The sequence below is a fragment of the Embiotoca jacksoni genome, unplaced genomic scaffold (genome assembly GCF_022577435.1).
Source record: "Embiotoca jacksoni isolate LCO1_2020_lvr unplaced genomic scaffold, fEmbJac1.0.p SCAF_13, whole genome shotgun sequence".
Classification (NCBI taxonomy): Eukaryota; Metazoa; Chordata; class Actinopteri; family Embiotocidae; genus Embiotoca; species Embiotoca jacksoni.
The window spans coordinates 7975025-7992231 of NW_027185263.1; the positions used below are offsets into that span (position 1 = coordinate 7975025).

The 17207-nt window shown below is 40.2% G+C and overlaps 1 protein-coding gene across 1 annotated transcript; it reads left to right on the forward strand.

Annotated features, from left to right (window-relative positions):
- Positions 1–392: 392 nt before the first annotated feature.
- coro6 (coronin 6) lies at positions 393–17203 on the forward strand. The gene is made up of 11 exons (XM_069146207.1): positions 393–669; positions 3319–3518; positions 6411–6533; positions 10327–10456; positions 10614–10792; positions 13371–13490; positions 13611–13715; positions 13861–14006; positions 14696–14753; positions 15991–16218; positions 16594–17203. The coding sequence occupies exons 2-11, from the start codon at positions 3321–3323 to the stop codon at positions 16714–16716; spliced, it is 1410 nt and encodes a 469-aa protein (XP_069002308.1). The 5' UTR covers positions 393–669; positions 3319–3320; the 3' UTR covers positions 16717–17203.
- The last annotated feature ends 4 nt before the right edge of the window (positions 17204–17207 follow it).

Below are 17207 nucleotides of genomic sequence, written 5' to 3' on the forward strand. Positions count from 1 at the left end.
AAATTAAAAAAAAAATAGTCGATAATAAAATTGTTGAACATCTTAAACCTTAATGGCGGAACTGTTTGGAATATTTTTTTTTTTTTTAATTTCCAATCATATTTATTTTCTATTTCTACGCTGCTCTCCGCAAACCAACAAGCTACTTTACCAGTGAGCAGCCTGGGAGCTCATGCGGGACACCTGGGAGCTCATGCGGGACACCTGCGCTGTTTATTTACCTGTTTGTTCGTCCGAGAGGCCACCAATCGTGACAGTGACCTCCTCCCCCCCCCCCCCCCCCCCGGGGGGAACGCGCGGCCCCCCTCCTCTTTTAACCGAGCGCGTCACGTTTCCCTCTACTGACAGAGCCTGTTCCAAAATAGACAGCACCCACCCACCCACACTCCCACACCCTCCTCACCCTCCTCTCCGCTCCTCTCCGCTCCTCTCTCCCTGCTCTGCCCCGGGCGCTCTCCCCTCTCTCTTTCCCTGCCGAGGAGCGTCGCTCAGTTTTCCAGTGCGTCTTCCTCAGTAAGTACGCACCGAATCCAGGACACCCGGGTCGCAGGGAATATAATTCAAAGGAATAAAAGCGGCCGCGGAAGGAGGAGGAGGAGGAGGTATTTGGCTCTACAGCAGATACGCCAAGAGTTGTCCAGGGAAGAGGGGTCTCCCCCAAAACCTGAGGTGAGCTGTCTTGTGGACTGTCCTTCCGAGTACGTGTGTGTCGGTGTCTGGTGCTGCAGTGAGGTGAGAGGTGCGTCAGCGTCTTTACTGCACTGCTGGCGAGGAATCGGTGCGTTCTCCACCTTTAGACATCCTAAAAAAAGACGGAGCTGGTACATTGTGATTAGGCCCCCACCTCCCCCCGGATAGCAGCTGTGGGCTACTTTTAAGGAGCAAGTTGTTCAATAACCTCCCCCTACCTCTCCTCCCTTTCTCGCACCTCCTGCGCACCTTGACAGTCTTATGTCCCCCGTGTGTTCGTGTGTCTTTTGTGTTGGGCAGTGCTCAATAGCTGTCTTACATTTACAGCCAGTTCATTGGCGTTAGAGCGCCACAGAGTGAGCTTGCACTTCATTCTGGGACTATTTGGGATCCGGCAGGCGGGTGGGAGGAGCGGCTGGCCCGGGTGGGACAGCGCAGTTTGTCATGTCTATATTAGGAAAGTGGCAGTGTCATTCTTTCGCTCTGTCTCGACTCTCCAGAGCTGTGCCATGCGCGACAGGGGAGGATCACTTTAATATTTTTCCGCGTTTAACATAATTTATTATCACTTTCATCAATATTTCTGCCACTTCCATTGAGCTCTATTAAAATATCCTTTACTTTGTTTCAATGAAACAAATTAATCAAATCAGATGTCACAATAGAAATGACAAAAAAAAAGAAAAAAAAGATGAGACCGTGATGATTTTTGATTTATATGTGGAGGTCATAGCAGTCAAGAGCTTCTTCTTCTTCTTCTTCTTCTTCTTCTTCATTAGCAATCTTTACCGCTAGGTGTAAAAACACAATTCAAATCGTGACCCTCAACAAGTCCCCAGCACATTATCGATACAAAAATATATGCAGTCATGTATAATTTGGTATGTTTGCCCTGATGTCTCCCACAGTTGGCCCGCCTGAAGTGGTCACCGGAATGTAAATCTCTTGATAAGAGAGCTTCCAGGAAAGCAGCGAGAGCTCCTGTCCTCTCATCACTCCAGTTTTTAGTCACCCCTGTCCTTTAGGTTCACTTTGGGCCTAAATATAATGCCGTGACAGTCAAGTATCATCACTTAAAGCACAGATTACATCAGGACGTGGCTTCAGCTGGTGCTCTTTGTGGCTTTATTTTCAAGGTGGAGACCTTCTTAGTTTCAAATCATTCTGTAAACAAGAGGAAGAACCACATTTATCATTAACCTTCAGGGACCGATGCAGTCCTACTTTAGATTTGGGTTCTTAGTTTTGGCCTTAAGTAAGTCAGTGCAGTCTGGGACGTTAGATCATTTTTAATCTACATAGTCTCATTGGGATTGTGTTTCATGGGTGTGACTGAACTGCTGGGCCACGTCGTTTCACACGGGCATTGTATCTCTCGAGTTCTCCCCTCAGTCTTTTATCTGTTCTCTGTGTCTTAGTGCTTGTCTTTGATGTTTGGCTCTCACATAGTGTTCGGTGGGACAATCAACTATTAATATCTAGCCTGATGGCAGGCACCGTTATAGAATATCCCCCGTGTTTCGGTGGATTACAGTGCTGCCGGCCTTCTGCCTGCTTGGGGCAAGTTGTCAGTCAACAAACAGCCTAAAACCACATTACAGAGTTCATTTTTCTGAGTGGCTTCAATTCAAAAAGTGCAACATTAAAATGATAAATAGGCAACATCCAATTAAAAATATATTGATGGATGCACACAGCATGAATGGGCCCATATCAATCATCTTCCTGTTGTGCTGTTGGTTTAACAGTGTTTTACAGTGAGTATGTAATTCGAAAGAAATTGTGATGTCGACAAAATCTTTGATCTACTTTATGTTACTTCATGTCTGAATTAAATAAAGACTGAAGCAGTTACTGAGTCATCTTCGACTTTACAAACAAATGCCAGCAAAACCAACACGATTGATTGTGAAGTATGACATTTCTTCTTCCTATTGAAAGTGAACATATTTGCTTTGTCACTCCAAAAGATGAAAATAATTAGTATGCTTATTCAAATTAAACTTTCAGTTTTATTTTTTATTGTTGGGCCTTTAAAAAAAAAAAAAAAAAATTCAATCTAAACTGACAGTAGGAGATACATTTAGGCAACGTCAAATATTTGATGTAATTGATTATTTACATTTTTAAAATGATATAGGTTTTTGTTTTCTGCAGTGCTGTTGCTAAAAGACTATTTTTCCATTTTTTCCACCACTTAATGATTTCTATGTAATCAAATATATTGAGGCACTTTTGGCCCAACATAAATATAGGCTGCAGCATGCAGTCACACTGTTCCTTTAAAGCCCTGCGGTGATTCTAGTTTTAGTTATATTTGATTTGATAAGTAATGATGCTGAAATTTTTGTGAAAGTTAAGTTAAATTTTTTTACCACCGGCCTTTTTTCTGTTTTCATCTTTTCCCTTCAATGCTCTTTTCCCCCCACCTTTTGCCACCATTCACCTCCTTTCTGTCTTTAAATCCCTGTTTCTGACCCTCCTCTGACACCTTTATTTTTCTATCCCTCCTCCTCCTCATCTTCCTCCTTTGTTCTTCTCTAAACCCTCCAATCACTCTCTGCTCATCCCCTCCCACCTCTTGCTTCTTCACCTTTCCATCCTCACACCTACCTCCACTCTCCTCAGCCATGAGTCGCAGCATTGTGCGGCAGAGTAAATTTCGCCACGTCTTCGGGCAGTCGGTCAAGGCTGAGCAGGGCTTCGATGACATTCGTGTTTCCAAGGTGACGTGGGACAGCTCATTCTGCGCCGTCAATCCAAAGTTCTTGGCGGTCATCGTTGAATCCAGCGGAGGAGGAGCCTTTCTGGTCCTGCCCCTCTTTAAGGTCAGTAAGGCCAAAGGTCCAAACTATTTTTTAATGTCGGCTACTGAAGAAAAGACAAAATGATAAAAAAAAATATGATAAACTCTGCATGTCAGACTAAAATGTCTAACATGCTTTTTAGGTGTCTGTGTTTGAACCAGTACTTAATAGGCTGTGCAAGTTCATCTTTCGTCTTTAGTGATTATTCCTCTTGCTCAACAGACGAGGAAGCTGGTACTCCAATATGTCAAATTAAAAATGAAATGTGCCTCATGCGAGAAGAAGTGTGGCAGAAATCAGGGAGTTTTTGAGCAGAAGAGTGAATTTTGATAAGATTGTAAATACAACTGTAATAGTAACAAGATGTGTTCTGGGGAAGATTATACATTTACAGCAACACTAGCAGCATGACTCTATGGATGGCAGTTGGCTCGTTAGTCTATCCACCACCGGAACGCCTCAGCTAATAGGTTCAGATCTTTGCATGTCTGTGTATTGTTTTGTGAAAGTTCCCAAATCAGGTTTCTGCCAAAGGAAATATATCCATCTAATAATAAAGGAACAGTAAGAAGGAACAAAAAGTTCACATTATACCGTAGGCACATAAGTAAACTACAAACTACAAACACCTTACAGAAAAGTTAATATCTCAATATTGTTGATGCACAATGACCAGAGGCGTCTTTAGATTGATGAGCACTCGTCCTTTTCGGAGGCTTGTCTGTGAATGTTGTGTAATGCTGAGCTATAAGCAGCTCCAGCAGGGTTGACTGTGCATGATAAAGTGTTTGGCAGGCAGCTCAATACTGAGGTCAAATATTTCCTCTGACCCCAGACCCTTGAAATTAACAGAGAAAAATCTGTCTCGTCGTGTGATGTTTTGGCCTTTAGGGTAGCCTAAATGAAATGTATCCGTTCACAGGAAGACTGGTAGTAAGCTGATCTTCAAAACTAATCAGTGTCAAGTCATGGTATCAGCGTTGCAATGGGTACAGGAGCATGTACAGTTTTAAGGCTGATGAAGGCAGTAATTTGCTTTCAAGGCAACAATAGTTTTTTTGGGGAGGGCTTGATTTTAACATGACTTTCTTCTAACAGCGGAGGAGAAAATATTAGCTGTCAGCTGCCGTGTTGGGGAAGCTTTGGGAAGGATAGTAATTGCTGAAACGTAAAAGCAATGGATAAAACAGATCTGATGTTTATAACTGAGATGCGTCACTGTCGTGTCACAGTTGCTGGAGCCCCAGGATGATTATTTCCTTATAGTTCAAATGGAAGCTGAAATATACTTAACTTGTGTGAATATCTTGATGATAAGTGCCATAATGTTTCAGCTTATTATGAAGTTAAGATATGGTACTCCAGTGATTCCACCTGAGTAAAATATATTACTGATCATTTATATGACATTTTATTCATTTTATGAGCTGAAAAAGATAAATTAGCTGAATTGTTGGGTTTTGTTTAGGCATGATATAAACATAATCTAAAAATCCACATTGAGCTATTGCTTTTTTTTTTGAACATTTGGCTACATGTTCAAAACACTACTCATTTTCCACAGTCTATCAGTTATCTGCAAATCACCGCTCAGGGTGGACCTTGGCAAATAACTGCTGACGCCGCTGTAATTAGACAAGTCTGCAGAAATTTAGTTGACCTGCCCCGAGATGCCTCCACTCAGCAGGTTTCATTCGAGCCGGTCTGCAAAGAACATCTTCCAATCATAGTCCTGCTTTAATGTGGAGCGGAGATGTTGATTTTTTTTTTTTGTCAGAAATATACTGTGATCTTTGAAAAATGATATAAAAGTAATAAAGTAATATTTGCGTCTAATATGTGTACTTCATGTTTTAAACAGCCTTAAACCTAATGAGGATATTGCTACTGTTACAGTTGGACACATCGATGGTGGAAAAAAACTTTTTTGTTTGTTTTTGAGATAAATGTTGTGGGTGTAACGAGGTCATCACCACATCAGCGGTGGTAATTAGTGAAAAGGAACAGCAAGACTGACTGATAGATTTTTGGAGACCCTGAGAAATGGACGTTATTATATAGGACTGAAGTCATGGTGAACAACTATTAATACACACCAATGCGCTCTCCATCCTCCTTCTACCCCTTCTGGGTCCCCAACAGGCCACAAAAAAACCTCCCCTTTCAACGCCTCGTCACTCAACTATAAATACACCGCTCTTACTGTGTGTGTGTGTGTGTGTGTGTGTGTGTGTGTGTGTTTGTTTGGAGGGAGTGATATCTCAAAAGCTGATACACATGTTCACAAGTTAGGAACCACAGGAACAGAGAAACATGGACTTATCATTCATTTTTTAAAAGTTTTACTGTCTTAAAACTTAAACTTAAAACTGTCCATTGATGGAAAGTAACAAAGTACATTTACTCAAGTACTGTACTTAAATAACATTTTGAGGCACTCGTACTCTACATAAGTATTTCCACTTACTTTAGACTAATTATACTACTTTATACTTCCCCTCATAGAGAGTGGAGTAGAAATATTGTATTTTCTACTCCCCTACATGTATCTGTTTTAGAAACTTTTCAGATGAAGATTTGACAAAATGGATAATATTAAAATGTTCTAAAATACAACACATTTTTAAAAAAATTAAAACCAGTGGTTTACAATCTTTTTGTAATCTGACGTTATATAAAATGCAGTGTGTGGTCAGCATCACACTTCAGATATCTGAGTTGTTAAGAAATCCATCAAATACTGATCTTTTCCTGTAAACTTCTCACGTGGTTTTAATGTGAGATATCTAGATTTGTTTTTGTTCTGTAAATCATGAAGTCGCTGCTTACTGCTGTCTTTTTTTTTAACATTGTCATGAGTGATTGATTTACTAGCTACATGCACAAGCCCTAACTCAGCCCTCTGCGTTGCAGACAGGTCGTGTGGATAAGAACTATCCGCTGGTGATTGGCCACTCTGGACCCGTCCTGGATATCGACTGGTGCCCTCATGACGACAACATCCTGGCCAGCTGCTCGGAGGACTGCACTGCAATGGTAATCACAGTGTGTGTGTGTGTGTGTGTGTGTGTGTGTGTGTGTGTGTGTGTGTGTGTGTGTGTATAGAAAAGAAGTTCTGAGTGGGAGAGAGATGTGGAAAATGCATGCGGAGGAGTTTGTTCGGTGACTGAAATCACAGTCATCGCGGTCGTCACAGCTGGAGTTTGTAACGTCTTCCTGCCTGTTAAGTGAATAGTAAGTGAAGAGAATCAGATGAGACATCACTGTCTGACTGTCCACCCACCTGCTCTGCATCATCCGTCTCCTCATCAGTTCACGCATCATTTTTTTAAATTTTTTTTGGTCACGTTGATCAGAGTCTGTCTGCGACCAACCTTGTCACTTATAACGCAGGTACAAACCCTGCATCCTGCCTGTCCATGTATATATAATATGAAATAGATATAGATAGTAATGATGAGTACGTTTGTGTGTATTGTTGTTGTTGCCCTGAAATTATAAGTAAGGTCTGACAATGAAGTTTGAATTCAAATATAATGGTGAAAACATGAGAAAGTCACATATTTCAAATTTCAATAAATGCATGGAATGGCGAGGGGATTGTAGACAAGCTTTCTAGTTCTTCCTTAAATATGTACTGTTGCTGTTGTGGAGTTTTGGACTCAAGATGGACAACAGAAGCTCTAGTAGTTCTTTCAGAAATGGTTGTGATGCACTGCAGATGTTTGTGACCCTGAAGCTCATGACTGTGTGCAGTCAGCAGGTGTCACTGTGAAGCCTCGACTGCAGGACTATGAATGAATCATCACACAGTCAGAATAGAACTTTTTATGGAAATATAATTATTTGTGACGCTACTATGAATAATGGGTTCAACATTTTTGGCAGCTATGATTTTTTTTTTAATCTGCTTTTATTTTTTTGGTTTATGTGTTCTCACATGCTGTGTCTTCCTGTTCATAGTTCATTTTACTTTATAATGTCTCTGCAGTGTCGAAAGGATAGTTTCAGTTGTATTTCTGATGTATAGTAAGTGAAGGGGGACAAAATACTCAGTCCGCCCTCTGAAGTTTATTGAAAATATGAAGTATCAGCTGTCTGAACAAGACAAATCATGTGATATCGTCCAAAGTTATTTGTTTTCTTTGTTTCCCTTGAAAGTGTTTCCTCGCTGAGCTGCTGTGGATTTGTACTAACACAAAATTAAAAACAGAAATGGAAAACCGTGAACCTGAGAAATCGTCACTAGAAAACTTCTATGACAATAATGAATTATAAAAAGAACAGAAGCTCTCCAAAAGTAGGAAATGAGAACCAGGTTTAGTGTTTGGGATGTAACTGTGATGAGCTGCTCCACTGACACAAATAAGGACACATGCATCACATATAACTATGACAACTCCACGGATACTTTTTTTTTTTCTTTAATCAGTGATCTAAATTAAGGTAGCAGCCAAAGAACTGCTTTCATTATTGATTAAACTTGCAATTATTGATACATTTCCTCTTTGGATGTCTTGTTGTGTCCAACCAACAGTCCAAAACACGAAGATCCTTGGATTTCATAAAACGGGTAAAAAAGTGAAATCTTTACTTTGGAGGAGTGACTGCAAGTTTTGTTTCTTTCAATCTTTCTTTAACTATTATTCCAATTAATTGATAAACTAGTAATTACTTTGTTACTTAATATTAAAAACGTATGTGTCTCTTTCTGCAATCAGTATATTTGAGGAAATCGCAAACCTATTCAGTTAAATCGATAACATTTGCTTTGCTTTGGTTCCAGAAGATAATATGCTCTCTAAGTCACGCGATGGTGTGTGTTTGTGTGTACTGTGCACAAATGTACATATATCAGGTATGTCGGCATATGTCGATTATAACATTTTGGCGTTTGTATTATGACAACCTGTCTCAACACGTGTGCATCAGCACAGTTGTCACTCGGCAGATTTGGCCACTTGCTCGCTGTGACATGGCAGGAATCTTTGTGCCATCGAGTGATTGAATTGCTGCTTCTTCTGTGGCAGCAGCTGCTGGGATGCTGTTGGAGTTCCTGTGTGTTAGTCTTTATGAGTGAGTGAGTGTGTGAGTGTGTGAGTGAGTGAGTGAGTGAGTGAGTGAGTGAGTGAGTGAGTGAGTGAGTGTGTGTGTGAGTGTGTGAGTGTGTGAGTGCTTATGCTTGAGTGTGTGAGTGCTTATGCTTTGTTTGTGTCCAGCACACAGACAGGCAGTTGCAGCTGTCTTGGCAGTGTTGCAGCAGCTGAGCTTCAGAAAGGCCAAAATTGTGATGTCATTCTCTTCAATTCACAGACACTGATCATTGTGTCATCTGAGTGTGTGTTCATGTATGTGTGTGAGTGTGGATCAACGTGTCCTCTTCAGCACAGGTCAATCACCACCTGCTGTGTAATGTAACTGAAAAGATTACATTGCAGCTATGTGCTAAAAATATTTTCTGACATTAATGCAAAATGGGTTTTTTTCCTGAGTCTGTTTTATTGTTTGTGTTTTTGTGGCACCATCCTGAGTGCTTCCTGAGCACTACATAAAAGCACATCATACTGCATAAAGCAGCACCTGCTCATGTGTGTCCATCCATCCATTAGCTATACCCGCTTTATCCTGAACAGGGTCACGGGGGGGCTAGAGCCTGTCCCAGCTCACTTTGGGCAAAGGCAGGGTTCACCCTGGACAGGTCGCCAGTCCATCACAGCTGCTCATGTCTGTATGCTTTTGAAATATAGCATAAAATAAAGATTTTATATGAAAGTATTCTGACACTCAAGGACTGTGCTCAGGGTTGTAGCTACCTTGAAAGACAATTAAATCATTCTCCATGGATTGTTTCTTGGAATTTGGTGGTTTAAACAACAAGAGGACTAGTTTGGATACTATTATTGCACAGAAATTACAAAAATACTCAGCACTCCATTGCAGTTTTGGTATACAGTCTAAAGGCTTAATTACAAATCAGTGTTGAATGGATGTTTGGAAATTTGGAGCTACATACAGGTGTGGACTTTAATAGGTGGGTGTCCCTTTGATTATGGGACAGTATTAATGTATTTTTACTGAAATAACAGCCACTACCAGTTAAATTCTGACTCCGTTAAAATGACTGAACTGCGCAGTAAGACTGCTTTTGGATTGTCCATTTGTCCACTAGCACACAACATAGCAGACAATCCAAAACCAGCATAGGTCTGCGTCAAGGTGCGGAGTTTCATAGAAAAATTAAAGACTGTGATGTGTGAGTGGAAAGAAAAGGAACAGAGCAGAGAGGTTTTTTTTAAATTTATGTTCCCGCTCAACCTTTTATTTTTTTTATTCCTGTCACATTTACCTTTATGCCGTTGTTGTAACAATGTGGTTATAGTGTTAACTTTTAACAAGATGTCTCAATATAGTCTCATTTTTGTCAGATATTTTATTGATTAAACGTTAAATACGGGTAAATGATTTGAATATCTCTATTTAAACCTTTTTTCCTTTTTTATTTTGAGCTTTGATGCAGACATCTACTACCTGAGGTGCAGTAGTTCAGTAAATCTATCAATGTGATGATTTTCACCATTTGCATGAATACTGTATAAAATTAATTGCTTTTCTTTATATTTTGTCTTTTAGTCTCAAAACACCTGTCCATATAAAAAAAAAAAATTTACAAATTGAAAATAAAGCTGCAGTAGTAATTGTGACCAATGAGATTAAATGGGTGGTGCAAGTCATTTTAGATTGTACCTAAGGCATGAGTTTTCCGCACCACTCATTGTTTTGCTTACTATGCAGATTACAGGACACACAACACTGTCTGTGTCCTCTCCAGGTGTGGCAGATCCCAGATCACTCACTGACCCGCCCCCTGTCCGACCCCGTCGTGGTCCTGGAGGGACACTCCAAACGTGTTGGCATCGTAAGCTGGCACCCCACCGCACGCAACATACTACTCACTGCGGGTAGGATATCGCACACCCGCAAACATACACTCTAATGTCTTAGTTTTCTTGAAATCCTTGTCATCTTCTTTTTTGGACCGAATGTAACAGTAATCTGCGAGTATGATCAACAGGCATTAACAGGTTGTTTTTTTGTCTGACTCCATAAAACCATCAGGCAGTGACAACCTGATAATTGTTTGGAACGTGGGGACAGGCGAACCCCTCCTCTCCATGGACGACCACCCGGACCTCATCTACAGCATCAGCTGGAACCGAAACGGCAGCTTGTTTTGCACCACCTGTAAAGACCGACGTCTGCGTGTGTGCGACCCCCGCAAGAGGGAGGTGGTGGCGGTGAGTGAGTAGAAAATAATAACGATTAAAACTGCAAGCAGGGATATGCGGCCCTCGCAACGGTGCAAGTCGGGGAGCCAGCCAGCGGGTCGGGGCCGCCGGCTCCCCGACGTGCAGCATGCAAGGGACTGCGTGTCCCCGCTTGCAGTTTGAAACATTTTGTCATACAAAATATCATACTATAGCATGTCGTCCGAAATGCGTACAAAAAGTCACATTATAGCATGTCGTCCAAAATATGGGAAAAAAGTCACACCATAGCATGTCGTCCAAAATATGGAAAAAAAGTTACACTATAGCATGTCATCCAAAATATGATAAAAAAGTCAGACTATAGTATGTTGTCCAAAATATGATAAAAAAGTCACACTATAGCATGTCGTCCAAAATATGATAAAAAAGTCATACTATAGCATGTCGTCCAAAATATGATAAAAAAGTCACACTATAGCATGTCGTCCAAAATATGATAAAAAAAAAAGTTACACTATAGCATGTCATCCAAAATATGATAAAAAAGTCAGACTATAGTATGTTGTCCAAAATATGATAAAAAAGTCACACTATAGCATGTCGTCCAAAATATGATAAAAAAGTCATACTATAGCATGTCGTCCAAAATATGATAAAAAAGTCACACTATAGCATGTCGTCCAAAATATGATAAAAAAAAAAGTCCCACTATAGCATGTCGTCCAAAATATGATAAAAAAAAAAAAAGTCATACTATAGTGTGCATGTCGTCCAAAATATGGAATAAAAGTCATATTTTTGACGACATGACTTCCGTTCAACTTATGAAAGCTAACACAGTGGTGCAGCTGTCAGCGTTGTCGTTTCTCAGTCTAAAGTTCCCGGGTTCGATTCCTGCCTGTGACTTTCTAAGTGGAATTTGCATGTTCCTGAAAAACTAGTACCATAAAATTAAAGTTTATAGTACATAATAGGGATGACTAACTTATGCATGTAGTCATAATGTAAAACATGATATTCAAGCAAGAACATGCAATCCTCTACACTAAGTTCCAGACCCCCTATCAAACCCAGAACCTCCTGATTGTGAGATGACAACGGTGGCTTGGAACTTCACCATTTTGCTGCCTTTATTTTTATGCTTGTTTGACTTCTATAATTTTTCAGCATGTAATGGAAGAGTGATCAACGGTGCAGTGGTTGGTGTTGTTGCCTTCCAGTCAGAAGTTTCCAGGTTCAAGACTCTCCCTGGAAAGGAAGACATTAACTTCATTAGATGAAAAGCCACGTCAAGGGCAAGAATTGAACCTGGAACCTTCTGACTGGGAGCCTACCACACTAACCACTGCACCACTGTGCTTTCTTCCCTAAAATATTTAAAAGTCATATAAGTTATGTAAGTCAGACAAACATGCAGTAAAGGCAGCACAATTTTGCAGTTGCTAGCGTTGCCATCTCACAATCAGGAAGTACTCGGTTCGATCAGGGGCTTGGAACTCTGTCTGTGGAGGATTGCATGTTCTTGCCTGGAGTGTGACTTTGTCACATTTACGACTACATGATGTTTGTTTTACATCATGGACTACATGCATGATAACATGCATAAGTTAGTCGTCCATGTTTTGGACGACATATTTTACTTTTACTTCTTACTTATGCAGGAACATGCAAATTCCACATAGAAAGTCCCAGGCAGGGATCGAACCACAGACCTTTAGACTGTGAGACGACAACGCTGACAACTGCACTATTGTGTTGCCTGATGAAATTTGAACGGAAGTCATACTTATAGCATGTTGTCAGAAATAGCACAAAAAGTCCAAAATATGATAAAAAAAAAAAAAAAAAATTAAAAAAAAGTCATGCTATAGTATGTCATTCCAAAATATGGAATTAAAGTTAAAAACTTTCTATATTTGGAAATGTGGAAATTTTGGTAATTTTTGAAGTTAGGAAACAGGAAATTTTGGACAATTTTGGAAATCAGAAATTTTGAACTCTGGGAATTTTTGAAGTTTTGGAATTTTGGAATTTTTGTTCACTTTAAAATTTGTGAAATTTGTAAACATTTTTTTTTTTTAATATATTTTTAAATCTTTGAATTCACACATTTAAAAAAAAAAAAATTTAGGACGCTATATCTCATATGACCCCGACGTGCAGTATGCGAGGGCCTGCACATCGCACCTTGCAGTTTAAATGTTTTTCTTGTTTCCATTTGCCCGTAGGGGGCGCTTTGACTATGAGCGAATATGACCATACAGGTTTCTTCAGGGTGGGACTGTTATCAAAGATGTAATATTTGAGGAAGATCAGAATATGTACATAAAAGTTACAGTGACTTGTAGTTTCATGGCGAGACGCTCAAAATGGCCGCCACACCACGGGCACATTGTTGGACGAAAACGAATTCTTTTGATAACTTTTAATCCCAAACATGTTGAGAGTAGGAGTGCACCGACAAAATTTCAAGTTGATCCGACAAAATATGCTCACATATATTTGTGTTTTTTCTGGCCCAATTTATGCATGCGCCCTGGGATCGAATCTGGTCCACATGCAGCATGCTTGTCAGATGCTTACAACGCTAATAATGTCCTAACAGGAACGCCTTGCTCCGCATGAGGGGATCCGACCAATGCGAGCCATCTTCACCAGGGATGGAAATATCTTCACCACAGGATTCACCAGGATGAGCCAGAGAGAGCTCGGCCTCTGGGACCCGGTAATAAACATTACATTTCACACACTGTTCATGCATACCAGAAGCTGCAGATATATATTCACACTTATGTATATGTACGCAAAAAATGCAGACTTTCTGGATTGTTTTTATTCTTCACAGACAAATTTTGAGGAGCCTATTGCAGTTTTGGAGTTGGACACAAGTAATGGAGTGTTGTTACCATATTATGATGCGGATGCAAACATGGTCTACCTCTGTGGAAAGGTACAGAGACATTGATTTATTGACATAGAATTATGTTGGAAAATGTTGGCCTTTTAATTGTCAACGTGTTGTATTTAATATATTTTTTAATGATGATGTCTTGTTTGTTTTAAAAGTGTTTTCTACATGTATTTTCTATGTGCAGGGGGACAGCAGTATCCGTTACTTTGAGATCACAGAGGAGGTGCCATACGTCCACTACCTTAACACCTTCAGCACTAAGGAGCCCCAGAGAGGGATGGGCTTCATGCCCAAGAGAGGCGTGGACGTCAGCAAATGTGAGATCGCAAGGTAAAATACCGTTCATGCAATAAATCACCTATGAGAGCAGCTATAAAGCTTTTTTTTCACCGTGAAATGGTATTGGATTTGTTTGATGGGATGTACAGTAAAAGCTACAGATGTTTCTTGAGGGTGGCAATGAAGCCTAATTCTTAGCATCTGTCCTCTTAATAGCCATTTGTTGTCCTTTTCGTGTTTTAGGGAGTTCCACTGGTTTGAATGATTTGTCAATACATCACCCTCCACTTTTAAATATGTTGTAGTTATTTCAGGATCTATCACTGAAGATTTGGTCAATTAAATGTCTATTTAGCACAATTATACATATTTGAAATGTGTTTTTTAGTTATTACTGAACTTTAATGGGATATTACAGAGTAAACCAGTTACGGAAACAGGGGCTTTTAATTGTATTGGAACAACTTTTACTTTCATAAAATCCAGGACTTAAAGTATCCAGTATCTCGAGAGCTATTTTAAGGTAAAATACTTATTTTGTCCTACTTTATTGATCGCATTTATGTCTCAAATGTCCATATGTTATTAATTATCTGTCATGTGACCGAGATCATCCAAATTTACCCTTACAGTAAGACAGTTTATACTCATACACAGATGTTTGACAAATGGACTGCTGATGGGTGTCTTCTGTCCTGTTTTCTCTCTGCTCTGTCTCATCTCTTGACTCATCCTCTTAGGTTATACAAGCTGCATGACAAGAAGTGTGAGCCCATCACAATGACAGTGCCCAGAAAAGTAAGCTCAGCTCACCTATTGATTATAGTTTACACACTCTGCTACACTCTTGACTTTGACTGAGAACATTTACAGCAGTACAGAGATCTTGTTACTTTTTTTAGAAGACATTTTTTGATGCATCTTTATAGATTTTCTTAAACTATAATATATATATATATATATAGTAGGTACAGTATATATATATATATATATATATATATATATAGTAAGTACTCAAAGTTTTGTTGCTTGATCAAAATCAGCACCAGAGTTATACATGCTTTTGTGAGCAGTGGTCCGGGTGCGTCCGCGATGTTTTACGCACCTGAAACGTGAGCAGAGAGTGCACATTAAATTTTGTGACAAATTACTGGGGAACAGGTAGAAGCAGCAGGGAACCAAATCCGGCGAAATGCTGTTGTTGTGGGCAAGAAACTTGTGCATTTTGGATTTGGTGTGAGCTGCCCATTGTCATGTTGGAGAACCCAGGTGCCATCACGCCACAGTTCAGGTCATTTACACTAAATATTTTTGCCTCACGCCTTAGAACATCGTCACAGTAGAACTCGGTGTTCTGTTCCGTGTGGGTCAAATTCACTGTGCACAGCCTTGTAAATGTAAAAAAAAAAAAAACTGTGCTTCGACCCGATGCGCCTTTTTCGGTCTTGGATAGTGACGTTCCGTCCCTAGAAATGCGGATGTCACTCAAAACACCTCACCCAGCTCATTGCTTTAATGGTTTCCTGAAGTATTTTAAGGGTCTCCGTCACCAATTTCCAGTATTTCACAAAAAGTTTCTGTGTGCCCTCTGCTTATGTCCATTGAGAAATTGCTGTGCACACAGACAAGCGCTCACAAAAACGTGTTCAACTCGGGAACTGATGATGATGACCAAGCAACAAAATTTCTAACGCTCATTTGGGTTAGACCTTCTTCTTGCTCTGTGCACTGTATCTCTCGCTCGTAACAGGAGTACGGAGCCCCGGAGTGGCCATAGAGAGAAAAGAAATTCCAATTGTGCGCACAAACTACTAAATCGTGGCCACGAGACACTAAATTGTGCACACGAGGTAGTACTGATTTTACAAATAATAATCCTTTGCATTCCTTGCATTACAGCTGTCCTTACTTAACTGAGTTGTTAGTCAGACTTGCTGTGGTGGCTAGGCTCTTCCACAGAAGAGAATTTTGATTAACTCACCCTTACATTACAAGTGTTTCCCACCCCTTCCTCCTCCCCAACTCTCTTGCGCAGTCGGACCTCTTCCAGGACGACCTGTACCCAGACACAGCAGGGCCTGATCCTGCCATGGAGCCAGAAGAGTGGCTGGATGGCCGCGATGAAGATCCCATTCTGGTGTCCATGAGGGATGGCTATGTGCCACCTAAGAGCCGAGAGCTAAAAGTGGCAAAAAAGAACGTGCTGGACTCCAGGCCCACCACCCGACGTAGCATGTCCACTGTGGACACCAACAGTCTGCCGGTAAGTTCTTTATCCTACCGGTTGTTCCAAGCTCACATACACAACATCCAATATTTGAGCTACTGTTCAGTGCTATTTTTGTAGCTTTAGGTTGCACAGGTAATATGTAATCTAACTATATTATTACTCTTTAAAACATGTCTTTCTTTTTAACGCTTTCTGTTTCTCTCTTCTATTTATACCTGCCCGGAACTTTTATTTCCCCAAAGCTCCCATCTTTTTTTGGTTTATTTTCCCTAGTTGCGTCACTGTCCTTGACCTATTTTCCCATCTCTTTTTTTCTTAATTTCCCCTTCCTGTCACTATCTTTTTTCCTTTCCTCTTCTGTTTCCCTTTTTCCTTCTATCCTTTTTTGTCCCTTCTCTTCCGGTCTAGCCTGAGTTACTTGAGAGGTTGTTGGAGGAGATTCAGAATCTGAAGGCCACAGTTTTGTCTCAGGAGAAGAGAATCTGTGACTTGGAGAATAAGCTTTCCCAATACACCAATGGCACAGCCTGATGTACATTTAAACACATCTTCCAAAGAACTCATCTGAATTTCCGAATTACCATTATTTAAAGAGACACATTTTCCTTGCACTGACACAGAGTCACTTTTTGAGATACTCTGACAGTCTTGCCCCTTTAAAAGGTACTATTGTGTGAGGACACGAATGTGGACAATTAACGGTACAACAAATTTGAGCAAGTTACCTCCATATCCAATTGTTTTGATGGTAATTCTACAAAATCCTTGTCCCAGATTTCACTTGATGTACCTTTAATGTTATGGCAATATTTCTTAGTTTAGTCACATCTTTACAATGATTTGAAAAGAGTGAGACGAGTAAGGCTTTAGGATTGAGGGACATGTTCAAGTTGAATTAAAGGTTTGAAGAAAGTCATCACTATTAACACTGTTTTAGGGAAGAAGACAATTATAGAAAAAGAACAAAAATCCAGTGTCAGAGAAACATGTTCTGCCTGCAATGCAATTTTTTGGGTTTTGGT